General features: G+C 46.6%; 1 protein-coding gene across 3 annotated transcripts in view; it reads right to left on the bottom strand.

Annotated features, from left to right (window-relative positions):
• Loxhd1 (lipoxygenase homology PLAT domains 1) overlaps positions 1-15,877 on the bottom strand; it is a 136,889-nt gene that overhangs the window by 115,558 nt on the left and 5,454 nt on the right. For all 3 annotated transcript variants that reach the window (XM_076837038.2, XM_076837039.2, XM_076837040.2), the window contains exons 2-4: positions 14,809-14,923; positions 7,984-8,064; positions 6,112-6,296 (exon numbers count right to left, since the gene is read on the bottom strand). In XM_076837038.2, coding sequence (XP_076693153.2) covers positions 6,112-6,296; positions 7,984-8,064; positions 14,809-14,923 — 381 coding nt within the window. The remainder of the gene's footprint in view (positions 1-6,111; positions 6,297-7,983; positions 8,065-14,808; positions 14,924-15,877) is intronic.

The raw sequence follows: 15,877 nt of genomic DNA, 5'->3' as shown, positions 1-15,877 counted from the left end.
GGCAGATGGCAGGAGGGAAAATTCACGGCACTTCTGAAGCAATTCAATAGCCGAGGCTGTTGCCAGGGATAATAAATGCAGATATGCCGGGAAAGCGGCTGCCAGCCTTCCACAGGCTCCAGAAGATGCCAGGACCCCTGACGCCCACTCTAAGTGGGAGACAATCATAGAGACGGCTGCTAAGTCCCTGTGCAGGCTCCATGTCTGAAATGCTTAATTGCGTGTGATATCTGTGTGGAACATTTCACAGAAATTCAGGGGACCTCACTTAGACTGTGACCCCACTCCTGCTGATTCACATGAGAAGGAGAAGGCAGGAGGTTTCTCCAGTGGCCTTGAAGTCCTGGGCAAGAGCTGAGGGGTTGGGATGGAGCAGGCATTTTCCTCTTTTCTTCCAGGTGAACAGGATCCCTTTGACTACAAAGTCAATATGGCATATTGTCACTGTTAAAAACAGTCAATGACCATTCAGAATGTATTAACAGAAGTGGGGCATTAAGGGACTCTGAATAGCCAAAACAATCGTGAGAAAAAACAAATTGCTGGTGTCACCCTTTCTGATCTCAAAACTTCCTATGAAGCATCAGTAGTGGTACTGGCTGGAATAAGAACAGACATATTGATCCATGGAACAGAACAGAAGTAAACCCTCATGCATACAGTCTAATAATCAACAGAGCAGAAAGGCAACTTATGGAGTGGGTGAGAAATATATAAAAATCACAGGCTTTATCATGGGTTAATAACTAGAAAAATTAAGAACTGCTCTAAATTAACAAGAACAAAATGACTTGATTTTTAAAAACTGGGTGAAGAACATTTCTCCAAAGATAAACAAATGAGCAAGAAGCACTGAAGAGATGACCAACATTCTCATTAGGAAAATGCATATGAAAACTACAAAGAGACACCATTTCACACTCATCCGAATGACATTATGGAATAAATAAATAAAAGTGCCAGTCATGATGTAGAGAAATTGGAACCTCAGATATCGCTGATGGAGATGTAAAATGGTATAGTGCAACCACTGTAGAAAATGGTGGGGTGGTGCCTCAAAAGTCAAACATAGAATTACTATATGAACTAACAATCCCACTTTTTGGTATATACACAAAAGAATTGGCAGCAATGATTTGAGCACATATCTGTGCACCTGTAATCTCAGCAGCTTTATTCACAATGGCCAAATGTGGAAATAGCTCAAACATTCATTGACAGATGAATGAATAAACAGAATATGGTAAACACCTACAATGAAATGTGATTTAGCCTTAAATTATCCTGATACATGCTATAATGAGGTTGAACCTTGAAGACATCACCCTAAGTGAAATAAGCCAGATACAGCAGGACAAATACTGTGGGATTCCACTTACATGAGTTTCCTAGGCTAATCAAAATTTATAGAAAACGAAACTAGAAAAGAGGTCACCAGGGACTGGGAGGGAGGAGGACATGGGAAGTTAGTGTCTAATGGGAACCGTCTCAGTTTGGGTAGAGGAAAAATTCTAGAGGTGAATGGTGGGAATAACTGCAAAATGATAAGAATGTGCTGGGTTCATTACTCCCCATCGTTCTATACACAGGACACCTATAAAAATAAAGTGAACAACCATATACCACTTACGGTAACTTTGCACCTGTGTCAATTTCATTAATGTTTGCAGAATTGAAAACACAGGCTTTAATGGGTTGAGACCCCTGAATCTGACACTTAAAGATGGTTAAGATGGTAAAATTTTTGTTGTTTATGTTTTGCCACAACAACAACAACAAAGCAGGAAGATGGTGTCAGGGAGGCCCCTCAACCTGTTCAAATGAGCCTCCTGCTTCACAGAGTTCTAGCCCAAAAGGAACTTTCTCGGGAAAGGGTCACAAAAGGAGAGACCAAAGATAACTCCTGAGAGGACAGAAGCCTGGTTTCTGCAACTGAAGGACTGTCATGTAGACAGACACTGTGTGATGTCAACCGAGGACCGGAGCCAGACAAGAGGAAGCCTCGGGAACACCATAAGGCTTTAATTGCAAGAAGGTCTTTCCAAGTGTTTAGCAGTGAAATGGGTTGCTCAGAGAGGCTGAAAACTGTCCACCCCCCAAAAAAGGTTGGATACAAACCAAGGTCAAAGAAGCCACAGTGTGGATACTGTGGAAGGTATCCTGGGGCAGTAGGAGATTGGCCCAACTGACTTCCATGATTCCTTACAACTCTCAGGCTCTGATACAGATAGGAAACTACCCTGGGTCTTGTCCTGCCCAAGAGGCAGGCAGAAATAGGAGACCCACATTCTACTCCCACCTCCATCAGTGATTGACCATTTGACCTTGGATGGGTCACTCCTGCTTGCATCTCAGTTTACTCATCTCTGTCATTAACACCTGCCAGTCACTTCCTCACCCCATAATGATCCCTCAAAGTGTCATAAGAATAAAGCAGAGAACATGAAAAGGAAAGTTCAGATATGATTGCCACCCTCCACTCTCCTCCCAGGCTCTGCCTTCCCTTCCTCTCAAATCAGGATTGGTGGCATTTTCTGGGGTTCATCTGGACACCACTGGCGGATTGTGGGATGCTAGCATAGGGCATGAGCATTATCTAATGATGCATATTCATGTTATTAGTTAGTATACTAGTGTATACCTGGTATTTATAGCAAATGAGAACAGCTTTTCTTCAGGATATTGATATAATTTTCTTTTTCAAATAAGTTTAAAAGTTAAGGGAAGTTGTAAAAAGTGAATTAAAGAATAAAAAGTAAATAATAATAATACAAGTAATTAATATAATATTCAATAATACTTGAATAAGGAAAAACTCTTGGAGGTGGAATGTGAGTGACTAGGTCTTGGGAACCCCCAATGGATTGAGGGGTACAACAACCTGCCTCCTCGAGCCCAGCCATGGATCCCCAAAGCCTGGAGATCAACCAAGAGAACCCAAAGGCAAAGCTGTTTTGGTTGTTCTGCTGTCAATTTTCTTTAATATGCCAGATACAGGAATTTTACCAACCAATTGAGCACAACTAAAAAACTGAACTTGGCTCTAGGCCTTCCATCCACAAAACTGTGAGGCTGGTCAACTTCTACCTCCTTCCTTTGGAACTTCCTGTCTGTGTTTTTCCTGAGGTTCACCTTCTACCCAATGGACTGCATTAAGAAGGAGATCAGCCCTAATAAGGCCATTTCTCTAAAGGTGTAGGGAATATGTTGGGTATTTCTCCCCAAGAAGTGCATTTAAAGAAAATCCAGACAGGAAACAGCCATCTTCAATTAAATGTTGAATACCAAGGGGACCTTCTTATCCAAGGAAGCAGTCCTGGTGCCCCAAACCTCCCCTTCTGCTCTCGCATGTATGGCAAGCTCCCCCCTGCATGTCTCGAAACATGAGATGTGAGATCCATTAGAGAAATCTCCTAGAAACCTGATCAAGTCCTATCCCCTCCACCCCAATAGCTACCTGCTGATGAGTTCAGAGGGTCAGTCAGCAATCCTAGACACCTGCATTCTCTGAAGAACAGGAATGAAACAAGTTTCCAGCTGATAACCAGACAGGACTTCAACCATTGTCCTTGGGGTGAGGGAGGGGTAAAAGCCACCTACCAATCTTCCCTCCCTTAGACAAAGTTGGGAGTTGGTGATACAGGCCTGGGAAAAGTCCCCTTTCCTCTCTCCTCCTTCTGCTACTGCCCTCATTCCATGTTTTGAAATATTCCACCTATCAAATTGCATGGATGAAGAACTAATTATCTTTCCTATTTTTATATCAAAGACCTCCAGTGGTGGCCAAATACCAAGTAAGTATAATTCCAGGTGAAAAACAAAGAAATTGAAACATTTGTTTACCAATACAGTCCTATTAATATTTAAAGAATATTAATTAAGGAGTATTAATTCAAGAGCCCTTTTTCGTTCTTTTTTTCTGGAATCTAGCCTAATGTTCCACTGCTTACCAGGGTCCAAGAAATGACTCAGAGACCGGGTCAGCAGGGGTCCTGCTTCAAAAAGCAAGAAAACAACAATCTGGGCGACTCTTATGGAAAACCCAGGAACCAGTGAGCTCATTTCCCAGTGGGGACTCTTCAGAGGCTTTTCTCTGACAGTGGTGTCCCAGACTTTTGTGTGACCAAAGCAGAAGGTAAGATGACAAACTAGAAGTGGGAAAAGTCAAGAGAGAGGAGACTAAGAGAACAGAAAAGGAAGTTGGCCAACAGGGCAATTCGAAGGATTGATCATGATAAAGAGACTTGATCAAAAATTAAAGATGCTTAAAGATCTATGGGAGAGCCTAGGAAATTCCACACCAACAGAAAAGACAAGCAAAGGACACACAATTCACACACACACACACACACACACACACACACACACACACACACACCTTGCCTTAGAGTAACCATATTACTACCAACATTATGTTGGAAACCTCAAAAATATACAATAAAATATATCAAAAAAGAAAACGCAACAATTTGCCAATAAGCATATGAAAATATTCAGCCTCACCAGTAACCAAAGAGAGAACTTTGAAAACCCCCTTTTCCTCTCCAACTGTAACATTACACAGCACTATTAAATGTCGGCCAGGCTGATGGGCATGGGTTGCTTCACAGTTGGTAGGACTGTGCACAGACACTCAGTTTCAAGGACTACTTATCAAAATGCTCCTCAAAAACGTCAACCATGAGCATTCTGTTCAACTTCGAAATTCCACTTTGGAAATTATCTTAAGGAAAGAATCATGAATCAGTGCAAAGATTCATATAATAGAATTGTCTATCATCAAAAAAAAATGTTCAGGGGGCAATGCAAAATACATTTCCAATGATAAGAAATTCAGTGAATACTCCAGAATACTGCACAGTCATTGTAAGTAGGAATGTTGAGTGATATTTAATGGCATAGAAATAAACATGCTGTAAAACAGAGGCTGCCATAGCTGCCCATTATTTCAAACTGCATATGCATAGAAAAGATTAGAAATTAATGCACAAAATGTCACTAGTGTTATTTTTCCAGGTGATAGAATTATGGATATTCTTTTCTAGACATTTCCATATGGCTATTTTCTGCAATGTTCACATTTGGCTTTTGTAATAAGAGAAAATATCAATATTTTAAAAGAATCAATAAAGTTGCAAATTATTATGATGAAGGTCAAGTGTTCAAGGTTGGGAGGTGACATATAAGAGGTAGACAGAAATTGAGAGCTGGAGCCCACTGGACAGGGTGTATGTTGATTTTACCTGGCTGGCTGGCCAAGTAGAAATGTACCACACAGGTACATGTTGGAAGGCAGAATCCAACCAGCATGGTCACTGTCTATGTTCTGCTGAGTGGCTATGGAGAAGTGGCTTCTCTTCCCTAGCCTCCAAACCCTTCTCCCCTCTGATGACCCATGAATGTATGACAGAAGGGTATTATAATACAGGATCTTCACATAATACTCTCCTTTTTGGAAAGGCAAATATGTTCAGTGATGGGGTCAGATCAGGTCAGGACTTTAGAGGACAAAAGAGTGGAAAATAAGAACATGAGATACAGTGTGTGTGAGTGTGTGTGTGTGTGTGTGTGTTTCTATGCTTTGTTCTCTTTATTCCTATAGAACAAGATGACTAAATATGACTGAATTTTAAGCCAGAGATGTCACTGGAAATAAGTTTTTAAATTAGTTTATTCCTCATTAAAATCAGGAGGAGCCAGAGGTTAGCATGATGGGATTTGGAAGCTCCAAATTCTGATTCCCATCCACGAGGCCCGGTCTATAATTTGTGTTTCTTCCACATCATGAAAAATGGAAGAGAATAGGAAGACAGGGAAAGCTGCCGAGAGGGCCTCTTGATAGACACCGGTATTGGGAACACCCGGTTGCCCTCAGGATCAAACCCGTCCCTCCATCTTGCCTCCAGTTCTCTTCCCTTCCTACTTCCTTGATGCCCTGAGCCTGTTAGCTTACTTGTGGGAAAGCCGCAAAAAGAGACACAGCTTCACTGGGCCCTAGCCAACAGGAAGACCCTGGAAGGGCGGCAAGGGGAGGTGGAACTGCCCAGACCAAGACAGGGGGAGCCCAGTCCAGGCAGGGAGGGATGGTGGCAGGCCAGCCTGGCCACTAACCTCTGGGCATGTCCATGGGGTCGAAGCTGGCCAGAAGGTCACGGCTCCACTGACGGTCACCTTCCACCTTGCTCAGCCAATTGTTGCAGTTGAAGTAGTAACGGAGATGAGGTCTCTTCATGTCGGTCACAATCACACGGTCCAGGTACCAGCTGGCGTTCAAGCCTGTGTTGTCATGCTCAATCCTGGGATGGAAGCCAACACTTTCACTGGCAGGACCAAGATGACCCCCCCCCCCCGTATTGGAATACCCAACGTGTCCTCCAAAGAAAGGTTCCACCATTTTTTTCTTATTGTTACTTTACAACAGTTTCCTGGTCTGTGTAAGGAGGTACCTTGAAAGGTCATTGTCCCTGGGGCTCAGGGAGTCCCTCTTTGTGGCTCTCAGACACCCACAACTAGCAGACATTATCCTTAGCCCCACAAATCAGGGGAATCCCCCATAGCCACTGAACATTATGTTGCCCCATAGAAATATAATATGAGCCACAGCTGTAATTTTAGATTTTTCTAGTGGCCATATTAAAAAAGAATACAAAGAAACATACAGAATGAATTTTAAGAATATGTGTATTTAATTCCACTTACTTTAACATATAACCATGTCAAAATTTATTAACAGTGTATTTTACATTCTTCGTTTTGTGCTAAATCTTCAAAAATCTGTTGTATGTTTTATACATATAAAACATCCTAATTTGGATTAGCCACATTTCATGTGTGCAATAACTACATGTGTCTAGAAGCTGCTGTTTGGGGGCAGCATATATTCAGACTCTTCAAAATCTGTGCCTTCACTGACATGAGACATCTCATTCCTGCCCATCACAGTGAGGATTTATACGGACAGGTGTTAGCAGGGCAACCTCAACCCAGTTGAGCACATGACCCAACATACAAGCGACAGGCACAACGTGTCAGGACCTTCCTTTCCAGGGATACATGTATGTGCCTGGCATAGAGCTGGCACTTGCTAGAACCTTAGCTGGTGGCTTCTTACCCCACACATCAAGGTCCCTTCCCAACCCTCCCCTCTGAGAGTCTTTTTCCTGCTTATAACCCTTCCCTCCACCCAACCAGCGCCCAGGGCTCCTGTGCCCCTTAATTTCCCAGAGACAGTTCATGCTCCTAACTTTCCTAGCAGGAGGAAGAAAACTCAGGACTAAATTGAGGCCATATTTGACCCCTGTCCAGGCCCTAGTGTGAGTGCCATCAGACCACAGATGACCTTAACGTTCTGACAAAAGAGCACAAATGTGAAGGGAGTTGGTGAGCAGGGACTGGGAGGGGAAAAGGTGAGAGAAACTCCCGCTCTGTAACAAGGTGGTGAATTAGCTGTTCTCAGGACGCTCCCCCGAGTGGACACCTCGGGGAGCTCTCTGTCCAAAGGCATCTTGCAAAATGAGACCCTCTGAAAGCTTACTGCTTGTCAGTTATTATCCTAATGCTAACTCGTGGAGTCCTAGGGTCATTGCAGATGAGGCACCACTATTATAAAGGAAGAGCCTGAGGTTTGAAAAGGTGAATTGCCCAAACTCCTATAGCTAATAAGTAGCAGAGCAGACGTTTAAACCTAGGCCATCTGGACTCAGTCTTGCTCCTAACCACTGTGCTGCGGTGTCTCTCAGAGCCCATGTCCCAAGTTTGTGAAAATTTTTCTCAAATAATCTTAACCCAAGAAATGAGTCTCTAACAGGGATTTAGGTCACTGTGAGTCAGGACGGGAGGGAAGTAAATTGGGCCTTTGGTAATTCCTCAAACAGTACCTGGAGAGTATCCATACCCAGAAAGAATTAATAGTGAAGTCAATTCCTAATCACTCGCCTTCACCTCCACTGCCCGCCTCCACCCCCATCAGGGCCAGCTCCTCACCTGATTTTATAGACGAGGCCCACGTTGTTGGTTCTCACCCGGAACACATCGACATTGGCTTTCTCAAAGGCAGACTCGCTCCTGCAATGAACGTGTGCTCAGTTAGTGCAGGTCAAGCCATGGCTCGCAGGCTCAGGAGGAGAGCTGAGGGCTGGCATCCTCTTCTTCCTCCATCGGCCCACTCCCAGGGAGAGCTACGTTCAACCAGATCCAGTCCTGAGCATCTGACAGGATGGGAGAGGGTCGGGGCAAGGACAGTTAGTACCTTGCTCTCACACCCAGAGTCTTTGCAGTGAGTCACTAAAGCAACCACCAGTAAACTGCTAGTTGGTGGCAGAGCCAGGACCAGTATATGACTCCCCGAAGTCATGAAGCCATGCCTGCTGGTTGCTCTGGGCTGGGAGGCTAGAGGAGGAAGGAGCAATGGATGCCATGGTGGACGTGGGTGCGTAGGCCACTCTGCCTCTCCCCTTGCTGGCCTTGTTCTCGGTGGGAAGAGTTGCAATGGCAGCCCCAAGTGGATGCAGACTTGGGTGGTAACTGTGGTCCTGCCATTGCAACAGGAAAAGGAACATTCCACCCCAAACCAGCAACCAGGGAAGTGGGGTGGTGAGGGAAATGCAGATCTGGCAGCTTCTAAAAGGTGCGAACAGAGAAGAGTACACCTGAGCCATTTGGCAACACGGCGCCCCAGCAAGTTCAGGCTCTGGAGCGTCCACCCAGCTTACACACACAGGGCTGCAGCCGTCTCGCATCAGAATCCACCAGTCCTGTCGACGACTGCTCTGTCCCCCATGCAGACCAGGATAGCCCCGGTTCCAGCAGCTCTGCCTGCCCTGCAGTTGAGTCCTTTGGGCCTGAGAAATATAGACCTCCCCCTGTGCTCCTGGCCAGGGCTTTTGGAGTAAGCACACAGCCCAGGGGAAAAGAAAACAGCAGAAGATTTATGCCAACATTATGGTGTGGATCTTCAGTGTCTCCCCAAAGCCCGTGTGTTAAAAAACTTGGATCACAGCCCATGGTTCTCCTGGGAAGTGGTAGAAATTTTAAAGGATGGGCCCTAGGACTGGGGGTACCACCCAGTTGGATAGCAGTCACCTAGCATGGGCAAGATCCTGGGTTTAATCCCCAGCACTAAAAAAAAGAAAAAAGAAAAAACAGATCACTGGGATCATGCCCATGAAGGATATTGGGACCCAGCTCCTTCCTGTCTTGTCTTCCTGTCTTTCTTCCCAGCTGCTTTAAAGTGAGCAGCTTCCTCAACCACTTACTCCTGCCATGGTGTGCTGCCCAAATCGATGGGACAACCAAGCCTGGTATGAGAACTCCAAATCTATAAGCCAAAATAAAGTTTCTTCTTTTTAAGTTGATTTATCTCAGGTATTTGTTACAGCAATGAAAAACTAATAGCCTCTTCATTGGTTATCAATGTGCTTCAAACTAAAGGCGGTGGAAGTGGGGGGCCTTTGCCCCAATGCCACAAGACTCAGGCTCAGAACAAGACTTCGTGGGTTCTACAGAACCCAGAAGCTGGGATTCTGCAAACAGACCCACTTTGGCAAATAATTGCCCTGGGAAAAGTTCCCTTAAGAAGGGCATCAGGAGATGAGGGCCGACATCTCCTAAAGCAGAGCACAGTTCATGAAAATACAAACTCAGGCAGCCTTGACGGGTGCAGTCTGGGTGCAGAGAAGGGAGGAGGAGAGTGGCAGAGCCTTCCGGGTTTGTTGGGTTGCAAAGGACTCTCTCAGGTGGGTCTCACCCCTGAGGAAAAGGGGAACTAAAGCTATGCTCAGCAAACAGTCCATACTCCACTGTCGCATAAGACAGACGACGAATGTCATCTTTACAGCTTCAGCAAGAGCAAGGAAAATAAGAAGTCTCCTCCATGAAGAATGGTCAACCTCTTCCTGGGAAAGGAAGCTTACCAGTCTGGGGCTTGGAAAGAAAATTAATCAAGCCAGCACTCACGGTAATCTATTTGGTGCGGGAATTTCTCACCAACAATACACCCAGGTTTGGGTTCAAAGTCACAGCGGCTATTAACTTGGAAAACACACAGTCATCAATTGTATATGCTAGGATTTTGTGAATGAGAAATAAATAAATAAATGTTATTTTCTCTTTCAACACATAAGACAACTGATTTTTAGAATAAATAGACAAGAGCTTCTACATCAGATAAATCCCCCAAGGAATAATCACTCTAGGAAGCTATATGAAAGAATACTTTGCCATCTTTAAAAATTCTATTATAAAAGAATATTAATAAGACAGAAACACGTGTATGATACAGGCTTAAAAGAAAAAAACAGGTTAAAATTGAACATATGAACACAATAATCAATAAAAACAGGAAACCACCTTCATTTAAAAACAACAGAATGGAAGGATTTTTACAAAAATATCATGTCTTGATATTCAGATTGCGTAAGAAGTGTTGATAATTTGTTTTTGTCTCCAGTGTTTCCAAATTTCCCCAAAAGAATACATTTTGTTTTTCTGATTATGAAATAAAGCACAACCCATGATTGGGCACTGCCCTGCCCCACCCCACCCACAGGCTGCCAGGGAGGACTCTTTGGAAGGTTTGGGAATTGCTGGGCTTTGTCTTTTGAGGCATGGAATTTGGGGAGCAGCTGCTGCCACTGAGTAGAGGCAGATGAGGGCACCCTCCCCCATTTTTAGGCAAAGATGAGGTGTGATTTAAAAATAAAGCAGCAGGTTTCAGGGGGCACCTCTGATGAGGGTTCTGGAAGGGATGCTGACAGCCACCTTCAGCCCAGGGGAACCCTACACCCATGACATGCTCCAGGGTGCTTGTTAAATAATCACCCATGGTGCTTTACAGTGTGGGAGTGCCATGCAGAGGAAAGTAGGGTGACCAGGACAGGCAGAGCCTGAGGAAAAGAGAGCCCGCCAGCCAAGTCCCAGGCCCACACTGGGGTATTTCAGGGTAGTACCAGACACAAAGCAAGCTTCCAGGGATGGCGGATGGAGTCCAGCCTCTCTTTGGAAGTCAGGGAAGGCCTTCCCTGTGCCAGGGGGTCTCTCTCTTCAGAGAGACAGGGCTGCAGAGACAGGGCTGCAGAGACAGGCTCCACCCACTCCCTTCACTAAGGGAAGGCCTGGGACAATCCCAACCACTCTGGGACGCTCACTTTTGGTCAGTCAGAATGCAAATGCCTGTGGGTCTCAGAAAATGGAAAGGGGTAGATATAGCAAAGCAGAAGAGGGTCCCCGGGCAAAGGAAATATTAAAAATACAGACTCTTCATGTTTCCTGGGAGACTGAGCCTTACCATGGATCCTGGTCCAACATCAAATCAGGCTGAGGCAGCACACAGCCCCTGTTCGTGCCACCTTGCAGCAGATCCCCACCACCACCACCCCCTGAGCCCTTACAGGTTGCACAGGCCATTTTAGCTGCCGTCAGGCAGAGCCATCAGGCTAAAATGCCAGGCACTCTCCGACACTCTCAGATGGTGAGTTCTCAGCAGGACAACTGTGTTCCAGAAGATACATGAGATCCCATCCTTTTGCCATATCCTGGTCACATGGCCCAATGTTGGGAGTGGTTCTGGGTAACAGAAGGAAACGGAAATAGGAGCTTCCTCCGAGAGAGGTTGCTGTTGGCACTTTGTGGAAGTTCACAAATGAGGGAACCTCAGTAAAGATGTCACATCCTTTGCTAAGTAGGAAAGGTCTGGTGTGTTCCAAGGAATTTGGACACCAGACCACAAATATGGAAAAGATCAGTCTTTTAACATCAGACATCAAAGTTCTTCTTGGAGTAGGAATTATTTTGTGTAGGGAAAATAATTTGCTGAGCCATTTGGGGATGAAAGGTGAGGTTCTAAGACACAGGAGAAAAAGCACAGGATTGATCAGAAGTCAAGGGTGCGACAGAAGAGAAAGGAAGGGGTCACGAGAGATGTGGCCGGGAGCCTGTGGAGAAAGAGAGCAAAAGAAATTCCAATATGGTGGTGGAATTTTAAGAATAAGAGGTCTGGTATTCCGTTCTAAGCTGTTTGTGTGGGTTTGTGATGTGAAACGTCTCTAGCACTGTGAGCAATCAGTGAATTCTATTACAAAAGTCGTGCATGTGTATGTGTGTGCGTGTGTATGTGTGTATGTGTGCATGTGAAGGACAAGGTGCTGTTTTCCGGGTGACACAGTGAGTTTGGCTTAGGGTGGGTTTGGGTATGGAAAGGGTTTGAGTATTGACAGCTGAGATGTGAGGAGATCATGAGACCCTGGGGACAGCATGGGGATGGCAATGTCCCGAGCTAACTTCATCTGTAGCTCAGGTGAAGCCTTGTCTGCCATCTGCTCCCGGGTTGCACAGGCCTGCTGGGATCCCTCCCAGCTTCCATCTTGAACTCAAAGGGTCTTCGATAACAGGAACCACGTCTATGCAATTTCCTCTGCAGACTTTTTCTAAATTCTTGCTGCAGCCAGACTCCAGCCTCCTCATCCCTCATTTATCATGCTCCCTGCGGTCAGATGATCTTGGCCACTACCGTAAGTTGAGCAGCCACCTATCAACTTTCAAGCAAGAAATCCTTGAGACTAGCCTCCCTGCCCTTCCCATCTTCCTCCTCTCTCCCCCTCACCACAGCCCTGCATTTCCAGCTCCGGCCTCCTCCTTGCAGGCCTACCTTGTCTCTGCTGCCTCCATACTTCTGCAAGATGTTCCCCTCAGTCCCCTTAGACCCCTCTCTTCTGAATTCTTTTCACCACTGGATGCCTGCACTGTCCCCTCCCTGTGAAGTTTATTGTAGCCATATGACACCTCAGCTTTACTGAGTCCTGACTACTCACAAAGGACTAAGATCCATGCTGGAAACCCAAGCGGCCCTTCCCATGCCTCGTCCTGCAGCTCTCCCCGCCTCCCTATGCAGCCCTCTACAGCCTCCCAGAGCCGCAGCAGATCCTCCAGGTCACTGCTGCAGAGACCCCTGACCAGATGCATGCTCTTCCTTCTAACCTGGAGCAGGATAACTGATCAAGGCAGAGACCCCCACTCGCAGCCTTCTGGGGGATGCAAGCTGTCACTGGGGTCTGTCGACTGCATCCTTGGGCAGGCTTGGAGAAGCCAGCTTCCTGTGCCCCTCTGGCTCTGCCAGCTCGCTCGAGCCTGCTCCCTTTTACTCTCTTCCCATGGAGAGGCAAGGCTGAAGCTCAGGCTCCGGGGATGGGGATCAGTGACAACCCTGCACACCATGTTGTAGAAGTCACTCTGGGCCCTTCCTGAGAAGATGTTTGAATAGAGGAAAAAATGCCAGTGGAGGAAGTTGAGGATACTGGGTGCATGAAAAAAGGAAGGCGAGTCAGAGAAGCAGAAAAGGGTTAAGAAGGCAGGCTTCTGTCCTAGAGGCTTCTCCCTCTTGCAGAGCATTCTGGGAAGGCACATGGCAAAGAGGATGGGCATTTCATGTATTCCCTTTACCGTGCCCACATCACTGGAGGGAAAGACTTCCGCGAGTATATCACAGGCAGTGAGAGCAATGCAAGGAGGCGGGTACCCTGTTCTGCAGAAACGGACAAAACAGCACATTATGCCTGCCTCACCCCGGCCTCAGCCTCGCCACAGCCCAGACAGGCCGCAGCCCGCAGTCAGGACAAGCACGTGTCACAGGCCTGCTCAGCCCACAAGGCACAGAGTCCAGAATGTTCTGGCCTGGGGTCCCCAGTCCTCAACAGCTCCCCAGCCACCCCTAGACGCTCCAGGACATAAATCCAGAGGTCACACCCAGAGCCCCAGGGACCCCTGAGGGGAGTCTCTCACATACCCCAGGACCAGAGTCATGAGGTCAACTTAAATATTTATACCAAGACCATGGGTTAAGGACCAGCTTCCCCTTCAAACACTCCATGACTCTGAGCCACTCTCTGCTGCTCTCCGGACCTCAGTTTCTCTATGATGGTTTAGAATCCATCAGTGGCTTCAAATGTTTCTTAGCTATGGAAACTTCAGCTCAGGCAGAATCTAACCCAGTGAGCATAGGTAAGGCATCCCTATGTGGAGCTGCTCTAAGATAGGGGGCATGGTGCCCAGAAGCAACTGGTCAAGTTCCTGTCCACTCAGCACACAATGAAAACAGTGAACTAGACCCTCCCTGAGGACCCTGAACATCTCTGAAATTCTGTGATTCTGCTAATATGTCCTCAGGTTTTGCTGTATGGGCCTCAGTGTGTGCATGGGTGTGGGGTCAGGGAGGACGAAAGACAGGACAGCAGTCCTTGCCTCAGAGGGCTATAATAGCATGCAAAAAAAGTGTCCACAATGCACATGTACACATAAGCACACACATGTGATCCATGTGGCCGAGTGTGCATGACTGATGGGCAGGTTCAATGACAGGTCCCAATGAGCTTGGTGCAGAGCATATGAAGCTCAAGACTCCTTTACACATATGAGCTTCCCACTGTCCCTGCGCCAACATCCCTACGATGATACAGGAGGAAACCGAGGCCTTGGATACAATGAGATTTGGCCAAAGTTAAATGACTGCATAGTAAAGCTGACCTGTACCCATGTTTCTTGGTCCTAAGTATTTATTCTCCCACATCAAGGTACAGATAATATGAATTCTTGGAAGATCCAAATTAGGCATTACTGTCCACAAAATCAAGAGAAGGGCTAAGGAAGACTGATGGGGTATCATTGGGAAAGTCCTGGCTGGTACATGACCCCTCATCACTTAAAATGCCATGATCAGATAAGCCTTCTCCCCAGAGCAGAAAGCCACCCCTGGGTTCCAGAAACTTCCTCAACCCACACTAATGCCCAAGAACTCGCCAAGGCCAACGTGGTACTCACTTGCTGGTGAGATGGAGCTTGGGAGAGAGCCCATTCTCTCCAAAAATTGTGATAAAGACATTGGCATCCGTCCCTGCACCACGAATGTCCCCCGTAGCTGTGACCACCTCATACACTGGAGGAGAAAAGAAGACAGATTGTAGGCTCAGGAGAGAACCCAGAATTCTGTATAAGCTTGGGGAAACCAGAACTCCTACCAGCCTCCAAGGGAGGCCCCGGCACAAAGGACTCTGGGAATCCTTCTACCCCCGATCTCCTCTGAGCCAGAGTCAGACCCACACCAGCTTCTGCTGCAAGACCCAGACTTCACCCTTGATATCATACTTGTTTTGCAGATAAGGAATCTAAAAGCAGGAGACGAGTCCAGTCACAGCCTGCACAGTGTCAATACTAGATGGAGCCCAAGGCCTCTCAGGATTCTTCCAGCACAGCACAATGAAGCTCTCCCAGCCTTCTTCAGGGTCTGCAGCTGGCCCCTAATTTCTTCTTTGCCTTCTACATGATGCAGCCACAGCCCACCCTCACCTCCCACAAACCACCTGGGCAGTGCCAGTACAGGAGAAGCTACCCAGGGCCAAGTGTGCAGGCTTTGCAAAGGGTCCCTCTTTGGCAGGGATACTGAGTTCCCTCTTTAGGGCCTCTTGAAGTGTATTTGATTTGCTATCAATACCTCCCATTGCCAGGGAATGAGTACCATCAGAGCCCACCTGCTGGCTACGGAGAAAAGGAAAGACAGAGACTGTGAATCGCTGCAGCCAGGTAAGCAAGCCAGATGACTAGGGATATTAGGTAGTTAGCAGAAGTGTTGGCCAGGCTGCAGGACCGTGCATCCAACATACTTCCAGAATCAACTCCCAGAATCACAGCCCAGACCTGGCCTGGGGAGAGTAGCTGCTGCCAGCCACCCCAGAGCCATGTCACCTCTACCAAGTGGAAACAGCCAAATTACATCCCCATCAGTCTGCCCCTCCTATTCCAAAATAAATGCCAGGTTCTCAGCCTGTTCCATGAAAAGGTTCTCTTCTGAATCAGTCTTGGGCTGGAAGCTGCCATACATGCGTGCAACAAG

This window comes from Callospermophilus lateralis, chromosome 17 (genome assembly GCF_048772815.1).
Source record: "Callospermophilus lateralis isolate mCalLat2 chromosome 17, mCalLat2.hap1, whole genome shotgun sequence".
Taxonomy (NCBI): Eukaryota; Metazoa; Chordata; class Mammalia; order Rodentia; family Sciuridae; genus Callospermophilus; species Callospermophilus lateralis.
Note: the sequence above shows the minus strand (reverse complement) of the source record. Positions and strands in the feature narration are given on the sequence as shown.